General features: G+C 41.7%; 1 protein-coding gene across 2 annotated transcripts in view; it reads right to left on the minus strand.

Annotated features, from left to right (window-relative positions):
- taf1b (TATA box binding protein (Tbp)-associated factor, RNA polymerase I, B) overlaps window positions 1-17,446 on the minus strand; it is a 116,191-nt gene that overhangs the window by 71,904 nt on the left and 26,841 nt on the right. For both annotated transcript variants that reach the window (XM_038800276.1, XM_038800275.1), the window contains exons 4-5: window positions 16,664-16,761; window positions 959-1,054 (exon numbers count right to left, since the gene is read on the minus strand). In XM_038800276.1, the coding sequence (XP_038656204.1) occupies window positions 959-1,054; window positions 16,664-16,761 (194 nt within the window). The remainder of the gene's footprint in view (window positions 1-958; window positions 1,055-16,663; window positions 16,762-17,446) is intronic.

A 17,446-nucleotide genomic window follows, 5' to 3' on the forward strand; every position in this document is an offset into this window, starting at 1 on the left:
AAATTTGAAAACTTCTAATGAAATGGTTTCATTAGAAGAGTGAAATGCAAGGGTTGATTCAATATTGGCATTTAAAATTATGAAAGGATGGGCTATAATAGTTCAAAATGGGCCGTTTCCAGTGGCAGTACCATGGCTGCTTCACACCTCCAGGGACCAGGGTTCAATTCCAGCCTTGGGTGACTGTTTGTGTGGAGTTTGCGCGTTCTCCCCATTTCTGTGTGGGTTTCCTCCAGGTGGTCCGGTTTCTTCCCACAGTCCAAAGATGTGCATATCGATGGGTTGGTCATACTAAATTGCCCCTTAGTATCCCAAGATGCGCTGGTTAGTTGGACTGGTCATGCTAAATTGCCTTATAGATCCAAAAGTGTGCAGGTTAGATGGATTGGCCATGTTAAAATTGCCCCATGTCCAGAGAGGTGGCTAGCTGGGGTTACGGGGTAGGGCAAGAGAGTGGGCAGAGGTAGAGTGCTCTTTCAGAGGGTCGTTGCAGACTCGATGGGCCGAATGGCATCCTGCAGCACTGCAGGATTCTATGGTTCTATGATTGTGCAGTCTAAAAGAAGATACCATTAAATGTAAGACAGACAATAGAACAGATTTTTTTTACCTATAGGGTTGTGTGACTGGAATGCACTATTGTATTATGATTGCAGCTGAGGTCACAACAAGATTTAAGAATACATTAGATAAATGGTTGAAATAAAGGAAGTAAAAGGGTTATGGGAACAAGCCAGTCATACGGGAACAGGTTCACTGCTTGTGTGGAGGATATACACCAACATAAATTAATAGAGTTAACCAGCCAATTCCATATTTCTAACTTTTATGCACAGAGGTCAAAAATTCCCAAACAAATTTGGGATCAAGCAGCTCCTATTCAATGCTACAAACATCGAAAAATGGTTCTCTAACTTAAATTTGGAACTGCCAATATTTCTTGTTTAATCAGACCTACCATTCTTTTTCTGTCAGAGTGATCAATTGGCTTGTTCGTGTACGCATTTCGGCTTTTTTGCAAGTAACGTCGCCAAATATTGCACAGAATTTCATCCTGGGAAAAGAAAAATACATTATCTATTATGCTGCAATTCAGGGAGTGGTTCAGTGGCAGTGTACTGGTATTCAATTGCACTGCACTGTGAAGGATAGAATGCATGTTCCCATAACGTTTGAGATCACAATCTCACTATAATCAGGAAACAGTCATACCAGGAAGGAAGGAAGCCATGAAAATTACAGGCAACTCATCCTGAACCATTTTAGCAAATTTACTAGCGATGTCTTGCGGAGCGGCACTGCGAAGACCGAACTGGCATGCACAGACTCCTGCTGGAATGCATTTCCAAAGAAATTTGGCCTTCTTCATATGCAAATTTAGATAGGTTATTTAACTATGAGCAACATGACATCTCAGCCCAATCTGCACACAGACACTACCCAGCAGGGATTACTGGATTCCAATCAAGAGTGGGAACTTTGGCTTTTTTTCTTGACTACATTAGGGACACAGAACCACTGTAGCATGCTTACAGATACATAACTAGGCACAGACTGAGAATTAAAGTAAAAACTTGCAAATGTCTACAATATCACTTTTAATGTAAGGAACTTCATTAATTGAGAACCTTGTTGATTATATACCATGTCCATTGCGTTATAACAGTTAAAGCTAGCTACTAAACATGTTTGGAAATAACAGAAATAAAAAACATTTTTGGCAGTAACAAATAAACAATCAGAAATTTGTCAGTATTGCAAAATTAGCAGACACAGATTTCCAATTAAATAACATGTACAATATTAACCTGTTCTTGTTAAAGTCAAAGAGTGCCCTCTGCTGGATGTTCAAGGAAGTAACGTATTTTTCACTTTTTTCCCCAGTCATTAAACCTTGCGCAATGCAACATAAAGCTATTAGAAATGTCCTCCAATTGCAAGTGCACTTATTCAAAACAATAAAGGTTATACAATATATTCTGGATATTACAAAATAGGACATTGGGAAATGTCAGAGCACCGTCAGTGAAAGTAGCTCTTGGGAAGAAGAGAAAGGCAATTTTAAATGATCTGCTGATAGAAAAAAATATTAGTTTCTTTAAGCCTATGAAATAAATGTCAGTTAAACAATATATATTCTGCATTACAAAGCTTTTGTCTTATGAATGGCTAGGGTCCATACAATGGAGCTGAGAGAGCTAAATAAAGACTACCCATAATGTGCATCTATTTCAATATGCAGATGTTCCTATTTAGTAGTTAACCGTCAGAGAGACAATGCACTAAGAAACCACAAAAATTTAGACATCTCACCAGGGAGCAAGAAATTGAACCCAAAATCAAACTGAAGTTGCCTGTGCATGAATGGGCATTCAAAAATCCAGCTTTGAAGCAACTTTTGGGCATATTTGAGGGCCCAAGCTTTAGGAATGTGTATTATTTGGGGAAAACATGGTGACAAAAAATAAAAATCAATTTGAAAGAAGTTCAAATCTCACAAGTATTTTATTTCATTAGAATAGCTTTGTGAATATAATGACAACCTTGTGACAGCACGGTACACAATTAAATATTGAGAGTACTTGTCAAACAGATATAGTTCAACGCATAATCACAATAAAATCACAAATCGGGCAGCACGGTGGCCTAGTGGTTAGCACAACCGCCTCACGGCGCTGAGGTCCCAGGTTCGATCCCGGCTCTGGGTCACTGTCCGTGTGGAGTTTGCACGTTCTCCCCGTGTCTGCGTGGGTTTCGCCCCCACAACCCAAAAATGTGCAGAGTAGGTGGATTGGCCACCCTAAATTGCCCCTTAATTAGAAAAAATAATTGGCTAATCTAAATTTATAAAAAAAAAAATAAAATCACAAATCATCCAATGATTTTTAATATGGTTGCTATTTACTCTTTGCTTCTTAATTGTTCATCCCCAGTGACTTCAGGTCACATGGACTTTTCTTAGAACCTCATGATGCCGTAATCAGAAAACCAATTAACCCTCTTTCAGAATATTCCCCAGTTCACACTGGTCTTAAAGGCAAATTGCATAAAAGAAAATACAGGGGCTAGATTCTCCGCACTATGACGGCAAAATTGTGTCCGGCGCTGGTCCTGATTACATGTGTTGAAGTGGATTCTCCGCCCCAGCGCCGGACGCAATTTCTCCGGGCCCAGAAAAGCGGCGTATTCCGAGAGTACGCCATACCGTGTATCCCCTATCTGCAGCCATTGCTGGAGACCCGCCCCGCCGTTCTCCGCATCCGACCGGCAGAAGTCCCAACGACATGGAACTAATGTGGTCCTGTCGTTCGTGACACACGCGTGGCGGCTGCGGCCACCATGGTCTGTGGCAGGCCAATCGGAGGGCAGGGGGAGCCTCATACGGGAGCGGGCACGATTTAGGAGGTCCAGCTCTACGGTCTGAGTCCGTCATGGAGCACGACGCAGCTGCTGGAGGTCGGCACCGTGCTCATGCGCAATCTCTGACCCGGAAGTGTGGGGGGGCCCATATCTGCAGCTAAAGCTGCTAGATTCACGACGGGTCCCTGCTAGCTTCCTGCTATGAATAAGTGGTCTTTTCACGCCAGTTTTTCTGGCGCGAAAGGCCACAGTTTTTACGACGTCATGGGGATGTAGACTCAAAAACAGAGAATCCAACCCCAGGGTTTTCCTAAAAAAACTTTTCCCAAAGCACATTGGCCAACACACAGAAAATTCAGGCTTTTCCCAGTACATGGGTCATCACACACATCTTTAGATTAGTTATAGAGGAAGACAAGGAACAATATAGGATAAAAATGCTTAACTGGAGGGCAGCTAATTTAAGAAAATTGAATAGGGATCTGACCTAGATAGATGAGAGCCAAAATCCAGCAGGCAGGAGAGTAATGGTGTATTGGAAAGCCTTTAAAGAGATTATCTGGATAAAGTCTGGTTTATCCCAAAAAGGGAGAAAAAGTAGGGAAACCAAATCACAAGTTAGTTCCCTGATCACAAAGGAGTTGGCGAATAGGATGAAACAGAAAAAATGTTTGTGTCACCAACATCAGCTTGACAATAAAAAGGTGAATCAGACACCATATAAAACGTACAAAGAAAAAATGCAAAATAATAATTGGAGAATAAGGACATAACAAAAATAGATTGGACGCTAACATAAAAGGAAATCATAAGATGCGCTTAGGCATATTAACAGTAAAAGGGCTCAGAAGGGAATAGTGAAGCTGATTAGGTGCCAGAAAATCCAGATATCTTGGTGGATTCATGGTTGAGATATTAAATTAGTACTTTGTATTGGTGTTTATCAAGGAAGCGGACTTTTACAAAGCTTCAGTAAATGAAGAGATTGGTGGAATACTGGATGAGATATAATAGATAAAAAGGAGGTATTAAGAAGTCTGGTAGTATTCAAAATATAGAAGTCATCCAATGCTAGGTTGTTGAAGATAGAAAGTATGAGGGTACTGAAAGTGGTGCACTGGACACATAACAAGAACTTAAATGAGCGAGTTCTTCTCAGAGATGGAGAAAAGTGTGAACGGTGTCACAGGGGCCCAGCCAACCACACACACATGTTCACTGCATGCCCCAGAGTTGTTGGGTTCTGGACATCCTTCTTTGAGGCAATGTCCAAGGTTGTGTGGGTGAGGGTGGAGCCAAGTCCGAAAGTGGCAGTATTTGGGGTACCTGACCAGCCAGAACTATTCATGAGGCGGGGTCAAAATTAAATTAACCCTGTACAGGGAAGGGCTCCACCCCCACCCGATGGAAATGTGTAAACAAAACCAGCGAACGAGCTGAGCCAATGTACACCTAAAAAGGGGGGGGGGGGGGGGGGGGGTGTCGGTACTCCACATGCAATGCCTTCCACTCCTGTCTTTTCTATTCGTTGGGGATGGCACATGTAAATAATTAAAAACCTGACACCAATGAAACACAAATAGGTTACTCCTGGTATGCTTTGTAAATGTATGGTCTTTTTGTAAAACAAAAGCTCCAAAATCTCAATAAAAATATTTCAAAATTTAAGTACAAAAGGTTCTGGTCACAATTTTCCAACCCTCCTTAGAAACAAAGGTGGTGCCAAAGGACTGGCAGATTGCAAATGTTACACCCCTGGACAAAAAAGGGGGCAGTTAAACCTGGCAATTACAATGTACGGTACCGACATCACTGTCAGCTCAATGTCGGTAATGAGCAAGCTTTTAGAAACAATAATCTGGGACAAAATCAACTGCCACTTGGAGACATATAGACTAATAAAACAGCCAACATGGGTTTGTTGAGGGTATTTGTAATTAAATTGAGTTTTTAATGGGGTAGCAGGGCAGGTGGTTGAAGGCAGTACAGATGATGCGTATATGGATCTTAATGTGCCGACATATTAGGCAAAATTGAATTCCATGGTTTTAATAGGGCAATAAAAGCATGGTTAAAAATTAGCTAAGGGATATAAAATGGAGGTCTGGCAAATGACTGTTTTTCAGTGGGAGAGAGGTACACAATGGTGCACCCCCTGATTCAGTGCTAAGACCACTGCTCTTTTTCATATAGTTCTTGCGCTTGGGGATACAGGGCAATTTTTGAATTGATAGATAATACAAAACTTGGAAGTATAGTAAACAGTGAGGATGCTAGTAGTGGACAAGAAGAGGACATGAAATTGATGGAATGAACAGAAATTGGCAGATAAAAGTCAGAGCAAATAAATGTGAGATGACACATTTTGGAATAAAGAACGTGGAAGCACAATACATGCCAAATAGTATAACTGAAAAGTGGGCGCAAGGACAGGGAGATCTGAGGATGTTTATGCACAACATTTTAAAGGTGGCAGGACAGGCTAATAACGCAAATGGGATTTCTAGCCATTATAAATAAAGGCATTGCTACAAAAGCAAGGAGGTTGGCCTGACCTTGTATAAAATAGTGGTTCAGCACCAGATGGAGTATAATTTGCAATTCTGGACACCACACCTTCGGAAGAATGTGAAGGCTTTGGGGAAACAAAAAAGAATGACTAAAATGGTTGCTGAGATGAGGGATCACAGTTATGTGGCTAGACTGGAGAAGCTGAGGTCTCTTAATGTAGAGATGGTATTAGATGATTTGATAGGGGGAGTTAAAATCATGAAGGGGTTATATTGAGCAAAAAAAAAAGAGAAACTGTTTCCAATAGCTAAAGAATGACCAAGATTTAAGAAGACTGGCAAAATACCCAGAGGAAAAAAGAAAAACTTTTGTTGAGCAATGAATAGCTATAATTTAAAATGCTCTGCCCGATAGGGAAGTAGAAACAGATTCAATAGTCGCCTTCAGAAGATAATTGAATAAATAAATAGTTGAAGGAGAAACAATTTCAGAGATGAGGAAAGAGAGAGAAAGTGCTCTAACTGGATTGCTCTTCAAAAGGAGCATCCAGTATAGACTCAATGGACCAAAAGGCCAAATTCAGTACCACACTATTCTATGATTCTAGTGCTGGATGAGTGAGAATTGTATGCCAGCAGAGTCAGCAACCAATTTAGTTTCGCAACTAATTTCACAGTTTCACAACTAATTTCACAGCATCTTAGATAACATATTCTCAATAAGGACTCAGTGCAGGTTGGGGCTTAAATGCAAACCTTCTAACTCAGGCAAAACAACTGTCAAGCAACTCTTCCTCATGCCAACACAAAACCAATGCGATTTATTGGATTGTCACAGCAGTATACTTAAATGTGAAAGGTCAAGGTTGTAGAAATGTCTGCAGGCTGTACCACATTCCTTTCTTGAAGGAAGAATTACGTGGAAGCACAAAGGCAATTTGGAATGGACATTACAGGGAGGGGACAAATAAACGGCGAAAATACAATTTGGAAGAAATACCAGACAATCTGAAGCACAACTGCAGCACGAAATATAGTTTACAGTATCCAAAACAAATTCAGTGGCTCTAAATTGTTAATGCAGACAACTGAAATTGATTGTAATGTAATTTAACTGCACGAATAGCACTATGCATTTTCAACATTTCGGCATGGTTAAGTCTGCAATGATCACGAATCTGTGTGCATTTATGTTTAACAATTTTCAACATAATAAGATTGAAACAATAATGTGCAGAAACAAGGTAACATGCAGATAAAAACACAACCCAAGACAGACAGGTTCAACAAACCATGGTAGACTTAGCACATAGGAATACTGTTTCACTTGCTGCACAACAAATGCAAGTTTAGAAATTATAGTATCCTATTATAAACAAAAGTTTCAAAATACACGGTCATCTGTAGGTAGAAAAAAGTTCACACATTCCTTTTTAAACACTGTTGTTGACCAAATTGTTCTTCGGGTGTGGGGAGGGTTGATAGGGGCGTATTAGTGATGATGCTGGTTATGAACAGATCGTCAGTGATAGCTTTTACTGGTTGATGTGAAATTGCCTCCAGGTAGAAAACGAAAAGTGCAAACTGGGAGGCAGAATGAAAAGTTAGGTGCAAGAGTTGAATCAGTAACAAGCAAACTGTTAGAAGAGGGAGAATATTAATCAGAAAAAAGGGAGTAAGGAAAGGAAGGACAGAAGCATAACAGGGTAAGTGAAGGCAAAGATTTTTAAAATGTTTAAGCAAAATTGTGTTTTTGATACATATAATAGAATCCCTACAGTGCAGGAGGCCATTCAGCCCATCGAGTCTATACCAGCCCTCCGAAAGAGCACCCGACCTATCCCCATAACTCCAACTAGCCTTTGGACATGAAGGGGCAATTTATCATGGCCAATCCACTTAACCTGCACAACTTTAAACTGTGGGAGGAAACTGGAGCACCCGGAGGAAACCCAGTGACACGGGGAGAACGTGCAAACCCCACACAGTCACCCAAGGCCGGAATTGAAGCCTGCCGCTGTGTGTTAGCAGTGCTAATCAATGTGTCACCCTTTGTTTAATATTATAGTATTAAGGATATAATTTAAATAACATCAGTACTCGTGACAATATTCCGGCAACAGTACTGAAGACCTGAGCTCAAACTTGCCAAGCTGTTCCAGTAGTTACAACCACAATCTGCAACCTCATGGCCCGACATATCCCCCACTCTGCAAATACGACCAAGCCAGGGGATCAACAATCGCATCAGATCTAAGCTCTGCAGTCCTGCAACATTCAGCGGTGAATGGTGGAGGACAATTAAACAACTCACTGGAGGAGGAAGCTCCACAAATATCCCCATCCTCAATGATGGAGGAGCCCAGCGCATATGTGCAAAAGGCAAGGCTGAGGCAGTCGCAACAACCTTCAGCCAGAAGTGCCAAGTGAATGATCCATCTCGGTCTCCTTCGGAGATCCCGAGCACGGTAGCATTGTGGATAGCACAATCGCTTCACAGATCCAGGGTCCCAGGTTCGATTCCAGCTTGGGTCACTGTCTGTGCGGAGTCTGCACATCCTCCCCGTGTGTGCGTGGGTTTCCTCCCACAGTCCAAAGATGTGCAAGTTAGGTGGATTGGACATGATAAATTGCCCTTAGTGTTGGGTGGGGTTACTGGGTTATGGGGATAGGGTAGAGGTGTTAACCTTGGGTGCAGTGCTCTTTCCGGGAGCCGGTGCAGACTCGATGGGCAAAATGGCCTCCTTCTGCACTGTAAATTCTATGTAAAAATTCTATGTAATCACAGATGTCAGTCTTCAGCCAATACGATTCACTCCACATGATATCAAGAAACGGCTGAAGGCACTGGATACTGAAAAGGCTATGGGCCCTGATAATATCCCAGCAATATTGCTGAAGACTTGTGCTACAGAATCTGCCACACCCCTCACCAAGACGCTCCAGTCCAGCTACAACACTGGCATCTACCCGGCAATGTGTAAAATTGACCCGGTGTGTCCTTTACACAAGAAACAGGCCAAATCCAACTCAGTCAATTACCACCCTATCAGTCTACTCTCCATCATCAGGAAAGTGATGGAAGGAGTCAGCAACAGTGCTATCAAGCGGTACTTACTCAGCAACAACCTGATCACAGAAGCTCAGTTTGGGTTCTACCAGGGTCATTCAGCTCCTGACCTCATTACAGCCTTGGTTCAAATATGAACTAAAGAGCTCAAAGCCAGAGGTGAGGTGAGAGTGACTACCCTTGACATGAAGGCAGCATTTGACTAAGTATGGCACCAAGGAGCCCTAGCTTAACTGGAACTAGACATAGAACGTACAGTGCAGAAGGAGGCAATTCGGCCCATCGAGTCTGCACTGACCCACTTAAGCCCTCACTTCCACTCAATCCCCCAAACCCAATAACCCCTCCAAACCCTTTTGGACATTAAGGGCAATTTAGCATGGCCAATCCAGCTAACCTGCACATCTTTGGACTGTGGGAGGAAACCGGAGCACCCGGAGGAAACACACGTAGACACGGGGAGATCACGCAGACTCCACACAGACAGTGACCCAGCAGGGAATCAAACCTGGGACCTTGACGCGGTGAAGCCACAGTGCTAATCACTATGCTACTGTGCTGCCCCAAAGTCAATGGGAATCAAGGGGAAAACTCTCTGCTGATTGGAGACATATCTGGCACAAAGGAAGATGGTTGTGGTGGTTACAGGTCAATCATCTCAGCTCCAGGACATCACTGCAGGAGTTCCTCAGGGTCGTGTCCTAGGTCCAACAATCTTCAGCTGCTTCATTAATGACCTCCGTTCCATCATAAGGTCAGAAGTAGGGATGTTCACAAATGATTGCACAATGTTCAGCACCATTCGTGACTCCTCAGATAATGAAGCAGACCAAGTCCAAATGCAACAAGACCTGGAAAATATCCAGGCTTGGCAAATTACATTCACGCCATACAAGTGCCAGGCAATGACGACCTCCTACAAGAGAGGATTTGACCGCAGCCCCTTGATATTCAATGGAATTACTATCGCTGAATCCCCCACAATCAACATCCTGGGGGTTGCTATTGATCAGAAGCCATATTAATACTGTGGCTACCAGGGCAGGTCAAAGGCTAGGAATCCTACGGTGAGTAACTCACCTCCTAACACCCCAAAGCCTACCCACCACCTAAAAGGCACAAGTCAGGGGTGTAATGGAATACTCTCCACTTGCCTGGATGAGTGCAGCTCCAATAATACTCAAGAAACTCGACATAGGCAGCACGGTGGCGCAGTGGGTTAGCCCTGCAGCCTCACGGCGCTGAGGTCCCAGGTTCGCTCCCGGCTCTGGGTCACTGTCCGTGTGGAGTTTGCACATTCTCCCCTTATTTGTGTAGGTTTCGCCCCCACAACCCAAGATATGCAGGGTAGGTGGATTGGCCATGCTAAATTGCCCCTTAATTGGGAAAAATGAATTGGGTACACTAAATTTATCAAAAAAAAGCTCGACATCATCCAGAACAAAGCAGCCCGTTTGACTGCTCCCCCTTCCACAAGCATTCAAACCCTCCACCACTGACGAACAGTGGCAGCCGTGTGTTCCATCTACAAGATGTACTGCAGTGACTCACCACGGTTACTTAGACAGCACCTTACAAACCCATGGCCACTGCCATCTAGAAGGACAAGAACAGCAGATACCTAGGAACCTCACCACCTGGAGGTTCCCCTCCAAGTCACTCACCACCCTGACTTGGAAATATATCATCGTTCCTTCACTGTCACTGGGTCGAAATTCTAGAATTCCTTCGCTAACAGCACTGTGAGTGTACCTGCACCACAGGAAGTACAGTGGTACAAGAAAGCAACTCACCACCACCTTCTGAAGGGCAACTAGGGATGGGCAATAAATGCTGGCCTCACCAGGGACGGTCAAATTCTGTGAATTCATTTTTTAAAAATTGTGTCTTTTTTCCTAATATTGTTTTGCAAAAACTGAAAATAAACAAACTTGCTCAGTTTATTTGAAGTTGCTGGTATTCAAAAATGTTAAACAGATAGTGCTGATGGCATCAGTGAGAACTGTTTAGAGAAATTGCTTAGCCAGGCACAGCATGATCTGCATTATCATGCACTGTTGAAGATGAACAATCCTAATTATTGTATCTCTTAATATACTGTTCTGTCGAGCATATCTTTCAGCTTCATCAGGATTCTCACTGATAGACCAAAAAAACCAAACCTAACACATATTCTTAAAACAGTATGTCTCATAGGATTCATATTAATTTTCAACATGCTGTGCTCATTTTAGACATATCAAAGGCACTGTATCCTATTAACAGCTAGCGAAAAAGCAAATAAATTATAAGCATTAGTTAACATGGATGCAAAAACATTTGCTCATGCCTTAGTAATTCACTGGAATTCTCTGAGGAGGTAACTAAACTGATGGATGAAAGCTAGTCAGAAGATCTAGCACAGAATCTTGTGGAGGTGAGGGGGGCGGAGTTGTTGCAGCCATCAACTAGACAGCATTAATGGTTCACTTAAGGGTCTCAATTGGTGATGGGGCTGGAAGGGCATCCATGGGTCTTCCCACTACAGGCTTAATCAGCGTGGAGGCAAGAAGGTTATGGGATCCCCAAACTGCCAGCCTTCCACCTGAATAAATATCGCCCCACGACCAAACTTGCACGTGGGTTAGGGCACAAGTCTCCGCCCATACTTCAGCTGCATTAAAGTTTTACACATAAAAATTTTAAAGTAGGTTAATTCTCACTGAATTTAATGGCAAATTAATTTTGGCTTGAATGCGGAAAATAAGCAGATGATACATCGAAAAACCACTAGCTATAGAGCAGCAATTAATGATACACTACAGGGTTCGTTTTGGGTTCCCTGTTGTTCACACTAATGTTGTAGATTACAATTACAAGATTTGCAAAAAAAACAAAGCTCTGTGCCATGTAATTAGTGCAAGGGACATTGACAAGATTCAAAAGCATCTGCTTCAATTAATTGGATGGGCCAAAAAAAGCCAAAAGGTTTTACATCGGATAAATCGAGTTGAAATTGGGTGAATTAAATGCGCATACAGAATGATCAGTTTTTCGGGGCAAATATTCAGTTCACTCTTACTATAAGAGAAAACAGTAATATCATAGGCAAATGACTGCTCCAAATTTGTCGGTGGGACAGTATCACATGCCAACAATACAGTTGTTAGCTTTGTAGTAACTTGCAGAACATAAACCAGAAATCAAAAAGCAACACAAGGAATTTAAGAAGAAGCCAATGTCGGTCACAGCCCCATTTGGGAAATAGAGAAATGATTGACAATCACTGAAAGCTTGAGTCATTATGAAGCCATTATCAAAGGTTAATCAAGAACTAGGATACCTCTCAAAGGCATTTGAAGTGGGAACAAATTATTCAAGCCTTGTGTAGATCATGGAATAGCATCTACAATTTTTGGCATGCTGCCTTTAAAATAACACTGATGTATTGGGAATGCTCAAAGGAATGAGTATAATTCTTGAATCTAGGAATTTTAAGTTATGAAGACAGACAACATTAAACAAAGCCATAAAATGGTAATAAGGTTCAGTTAATGTAGGTAAGCAGGCCATTTGACATGGACTGGCAGCTAAGAACTAAAGAACACAAAATGCAACCAGCTTCAGGCAAAACTGAAGGTTAGAAACATCATCACCCCTCCAACCCACCCAGAGTACTGGATATATGGAACAGAGAGCAAAAGCAGCTAACACTGTCACATCTGCTTCAAAATCTTACATTAACACTGCAATTAAATTACTGCGAAAATCCCCCAGTCGCCACATTCCGGCGCCTGTTCAGGTACACTGAGGGAGAATTTAGAATGTCTAAATTACCTAACTGTTCGTCTTTCGGGACTTGTCGGCGGAAACCGGAGCACCCGGAGAAAACCCACGCAGACATGGAGAGAACGTGCAGACTCCACACAGTCAGTGGTGACCCAAGCTGGGAATTGAACCTGGGACCCTGGCACTGTGAAGCAACAGTGCTAAACACTGTGCTAATGTGCTGCCAGACAGTGCATCTGGCAGGATTCAACTGTGGAGTTAGGACGGCAAGTGGCACAGTGGTTAGCATTGCTGCCTACGGCGCTGAGGACCCGGGTTGAATCCCGGCCCCGGGTCACAGTCCGTGTTGAGTTTGCGATTCTTCTCGTGTCTGCGTGGGTTTCATCCCCACAACCCAAAGATGTGCAGCGTAGGTGGATTGGCCACGCTAAATTGTCCCTTTATTGAAAAAAAAATTATTGGGTACTCTAAATTTATTTTAAAAAACAACTGTGGAGTTAGTCATATTTGAAGATCAATGACATCAGCTTTGATCTCATCAAATGGCAGAGAGAGTCAATGGAACAAATGGCCTACATCTGCTACTACTTCTTATGGTCTTATTACGGAAAGGTTATAATGTGGAGTGATTCGATATTTTAAAGTTTTGTTAGATGACCTTCAGGGTTTTCGTAGAAATTATGCATAACCTTTGCTCAACAGATTAAATATGTGGAACACAGGGCAGCACAATGGCGCAGTGGGTTAACACTGCAGTCGCACGGTGTCGAGGTCTCAGGTTCGATCCCAGCTCTGGGTCACTGTCCGTGTGGAGTTTGCACATTCTCCCCGTGTTTGCTGGGTTTCGCTCCCACAACACAAATATGCGCCGGGTAGATGGATTGCCCACGCTAATTTGCCCCTTAATTGGAAAAAATGAATTGGGTACTCTAAAATTATATTAAAAAAAATATGTGGAACAAAGTCCAAAGAAGTGGAAAATAGTCCGATCTTTCTGATTTATGTCAATGTTGTGCATTTCCAGTATTTTCCATTTTTATTGCCAGATAAATTGTAGTCAATCTGTGGAAGGAGCCAGACTTTTGGACCAAATGTCCTTTCCTCATTCCATATTTATATAAATTGAACTTGATATAATTTAGAATGATTTGGTATTAGATCATAGTATATTAATGTCCGTATAGTCAGATGTAACTTGCCACCAAAAAGAGGAGCTCTAGGTTCCATTGTGGATTCAGTAATAATTTTTCCCAGACAATCTGGAAGACAGCCTAAACAAGGTACAACAGCCCTTGAAATAAATTGGAAATAGAGCACAATAATTTCCTTTTCAAGCGCAAGTAGGGATCTTGATGTACAGAGATGGTTTTATGGCAAGGGGCAGTCTCCAATCTCATAGGCCAGCAACTATGCTCCACATACAAAACATGAGGCTTGTGTGCCCTTCTCAGAACTTCACCTCCAGCCACCAGAGGAACTCTCATCAACTTACCTGCCGAAACTCATTCTTGTTCCAGAATCCCTTTTCAATCCGACCAACTGATCCAAGCTGTGTCGCACAAAGAGTTTCTAGCTCCTGCACCTCCTTTCTTCTAGACCCACTTCTGATCCGCGGATCCATCCACTGACCTTACCAGTGGAATATATCTTTCCTCCACCACCTCTACACCTTTTTCCTCCAAAACATCCATCCGGCAACCAGGGAAAAGGAGCAAAAAAAAAAACGCCTCAAGCGGGAGCTGCCAAATGTGCGACCACTCACACCATGGCTGTCACCGTAAGTCGAAAATCTACCATCCTTACCTGGTCTGGCCTACATATGGATGTAGATCTACAGCAATGTGAGTCCTAACAGTAACTCTGCAATGAACTAGTAAGCCACTGAGTGCAAGGACAGTTTGGGATGGTGATAGAAATCAGCTTTTCTGGTTAGCTATAGATGAGATAGATAAAAGATTGAATTGAGAAATCATTAAGAGTAATTGACTAAATCATATTAACCATGAGAGTGAGGAAAGCCGACTAGCTGGGAACTAATCAGATAAGACTTTAAATTTTCACATTTTGCAAGTTGCTCGAGACTTGCCAGAGAATCCAAGACCAGTGACAAAAGACTCCATTGTATGCAGTTGCCTTCCCAGGCCTGCACAGGTCCGTTTCCATGGTAACAGTCAGTCAGGGTCATAATGGCTTTTCGAAAACAATGTTAATCTAATTAATGTTAGAGGCATAACTGGCAAGCCAGGATATGAAAAATTACACCAAAACATATATCTCTTAAATTGACAGTCAGACAGTTTGGTCTAATTGAGTGAATTATAAATTAGTTGAAGCCAATCACAGCTGTAAAGAATGTGAAACTTTAACTTAATGATCTTCTTAAAAATCACTTGTCGGGATGGAAAAATCCATTCCGGAATCAATCTATCGCTTTCTGAAACCTATGTCTTTGCTGCTTTCTTTTGCTAAATCACCATTTTTCTTTTGTTTAAATCAATCAGTAATTTTGTACAGTGTATCATGATTTGAAGAAGTTACCCCAATCTGTAATTGTATTTTAAACTCAACCACTGTATTCACTCAAGACAATCAATCTGACCTAAGTTTGCATTGTAACCAAACGTTTACCAGTAGACACCAAAGCTGACAATAAAGTTCAACGAAACTTTGCCAAAAAGCACAGCCTGGAATCTCTGTTATTTGGGATCTAAGATGGGATAACACATATCCAGGGTTCCGAATAGACACAGAGCTCCATCAGATGGGCAACAAATACTGGCCTTGCCAGTAACACCCACATCCCATGAAAGAATGAAGAAGAAAAATCACGAGCAAATTAAATAAAATGATAAATTTATGTTACCAATATATTTGAAGTCATGCATATGGTTACGTTTACAAATTGTACTGCCACCTATGTAAATATTTTAAAAAAAATTTAGAGTACCCAATTCATTTTTTCCAATTAAGGGGCAATTTAGTGTGGCCAGTCCACCTACCCTGCACATCTTTGGGTTGTGGGGACAAAACCCACACAAGCACGGGGAGAATGTGCAAACTCCACATGGACAGTGACCCAGAGCCAGGATCGTACCTGGGGCCTCGGCGCCGTGAGGCACTGCGCCACCGTGCTGCCCGTAAATATTTTATAATACTTTTAATTCTAATTATTTTGATTAATATTTGGCATCATTTCAAAATTAATTTTCAACTAACCAGTGAACAACTTCTGGCATTGCCCACAGTCACTGGAAGGATTTAATATTTTAATGATCAGAGTGTTGTGCTTTTAGGGGGATTTAACTATCACAATAGGCCAATAGTGAGAATGGAATTTAGACTTTTGAGTGGATAATTTACTAAATTAAATGAAGCAGTGAAATGCTTTGTACTGGCATTTCTTTACATATAAGACGTATGGCAGGTACTTATTTATCCTCCCCTTCCTTTGCTCCACCAAAGGAGAAATTGTGTATTGCAGGAATCGCTTGACAGTGGGCATCTATAGGCTTCCAGATAACAGCCATGAAATGTATTAATTCAGAGATTAGATGAGTGTGTAACAAAAGTAAGGTTGCAATAGAAGACTAACATAGATTGGGAAGAGCAGAGCAGCCCAGGTCAGAAAGGTATGCATTTTTAAAATGCATTCAAGAGATTTTTCTAAAATAATCTTAGAACCAATAAGGTAGCAGGCCACATTAGATTTAGCAATGAGTAGATATTCGGACATAACTACTATTCTAATAGTCAGGGACAATTCATCGAAGAGCGATCATAATCTGATCAAATTCAATGTTAGGTGTGAAAAGGAGAAATTTGATACCAATACCTGTCCACTTCGAAATAAATGTCAGCATGCGCTGCATTAGCAAAAATATAATTCATTTTTAATCTTAACAAATTAAAATAAATCAGTTAGTTTGGTGGTATTAAATCTAGAAAACACACTTACTTTGATCAGTGGAGAAGTCCCCAAGTTTACTAAAGCCTTAGCTTGCTGATTCAAGATGTACTGAAAGCCTTCACAGATGTACCATTCACAGCCTCGATCTAAGACAGAACATGGACAATCAATCAATATGGCAATGATGGATCACAGATTGGGTTCTGGTTGAAAATTAATCATTTATAAGCATAGCTGATCACTACATGCAAGAAACCAACAGGACCTATTAGATGAAGAGGCATAGCATTTCGTGTATGAATGTGACACAATTTCTTTCTTTTCCTGCAGCAAGAGGGATAAGATCATACAATTGCAGCAATACAGGTAATTTTAATTTAGTTTGCATATGAACTTTACAATTAAGTGAAATACAGCAGTAATGCAAAAGTGATATGTTTTGCAATCAGTGCATTTATTTATCACTTTGAAGGTAAGTTGAAGCCTAAATTCACTGCAAACTTATGAGCCTCAAAAATGACAATAATCTTTATTAGTGTCACAAGTAGGCTGACATTAACACTACAATGAAGTTACTCAGGTTCACCGAGGGAGAATTCAGAATGTCCAATTTACCTAACATCACGTCTATCGGGACTTGTGGGAGGAAACCGGAGCACCCAGATGAAACCCATGTAGACACGGAGAGAATGTGCAGACTCCGCACAGACAATGACCCAAACCGGGAATCGAAACTAGGTCTCTGGCACTGTGAAGTAACAGTGCTAACCACTGTGTTACCGTGCCACCTTCTAGAGTAAATTACCCTCCACGGTTTTTATGGGCATTTTA

The sequence above is a fragment of the Scyliorhinus canicula genome, chromosome 6 (genome assembly GCF_902713615.1).
Source record: "Scyliorhinus canicula chromosome 6, sScyCan1.1, whole genome shotgun sequence".
In the NCBI taxonomy this organism is placed as follows: Eukaryota; Metazoa; Chordata; class Chondrichthyes; order Carcharhiniformes; family Scyliorhinidae; genus Scyliorhinus; species Scyliorhinus canicula.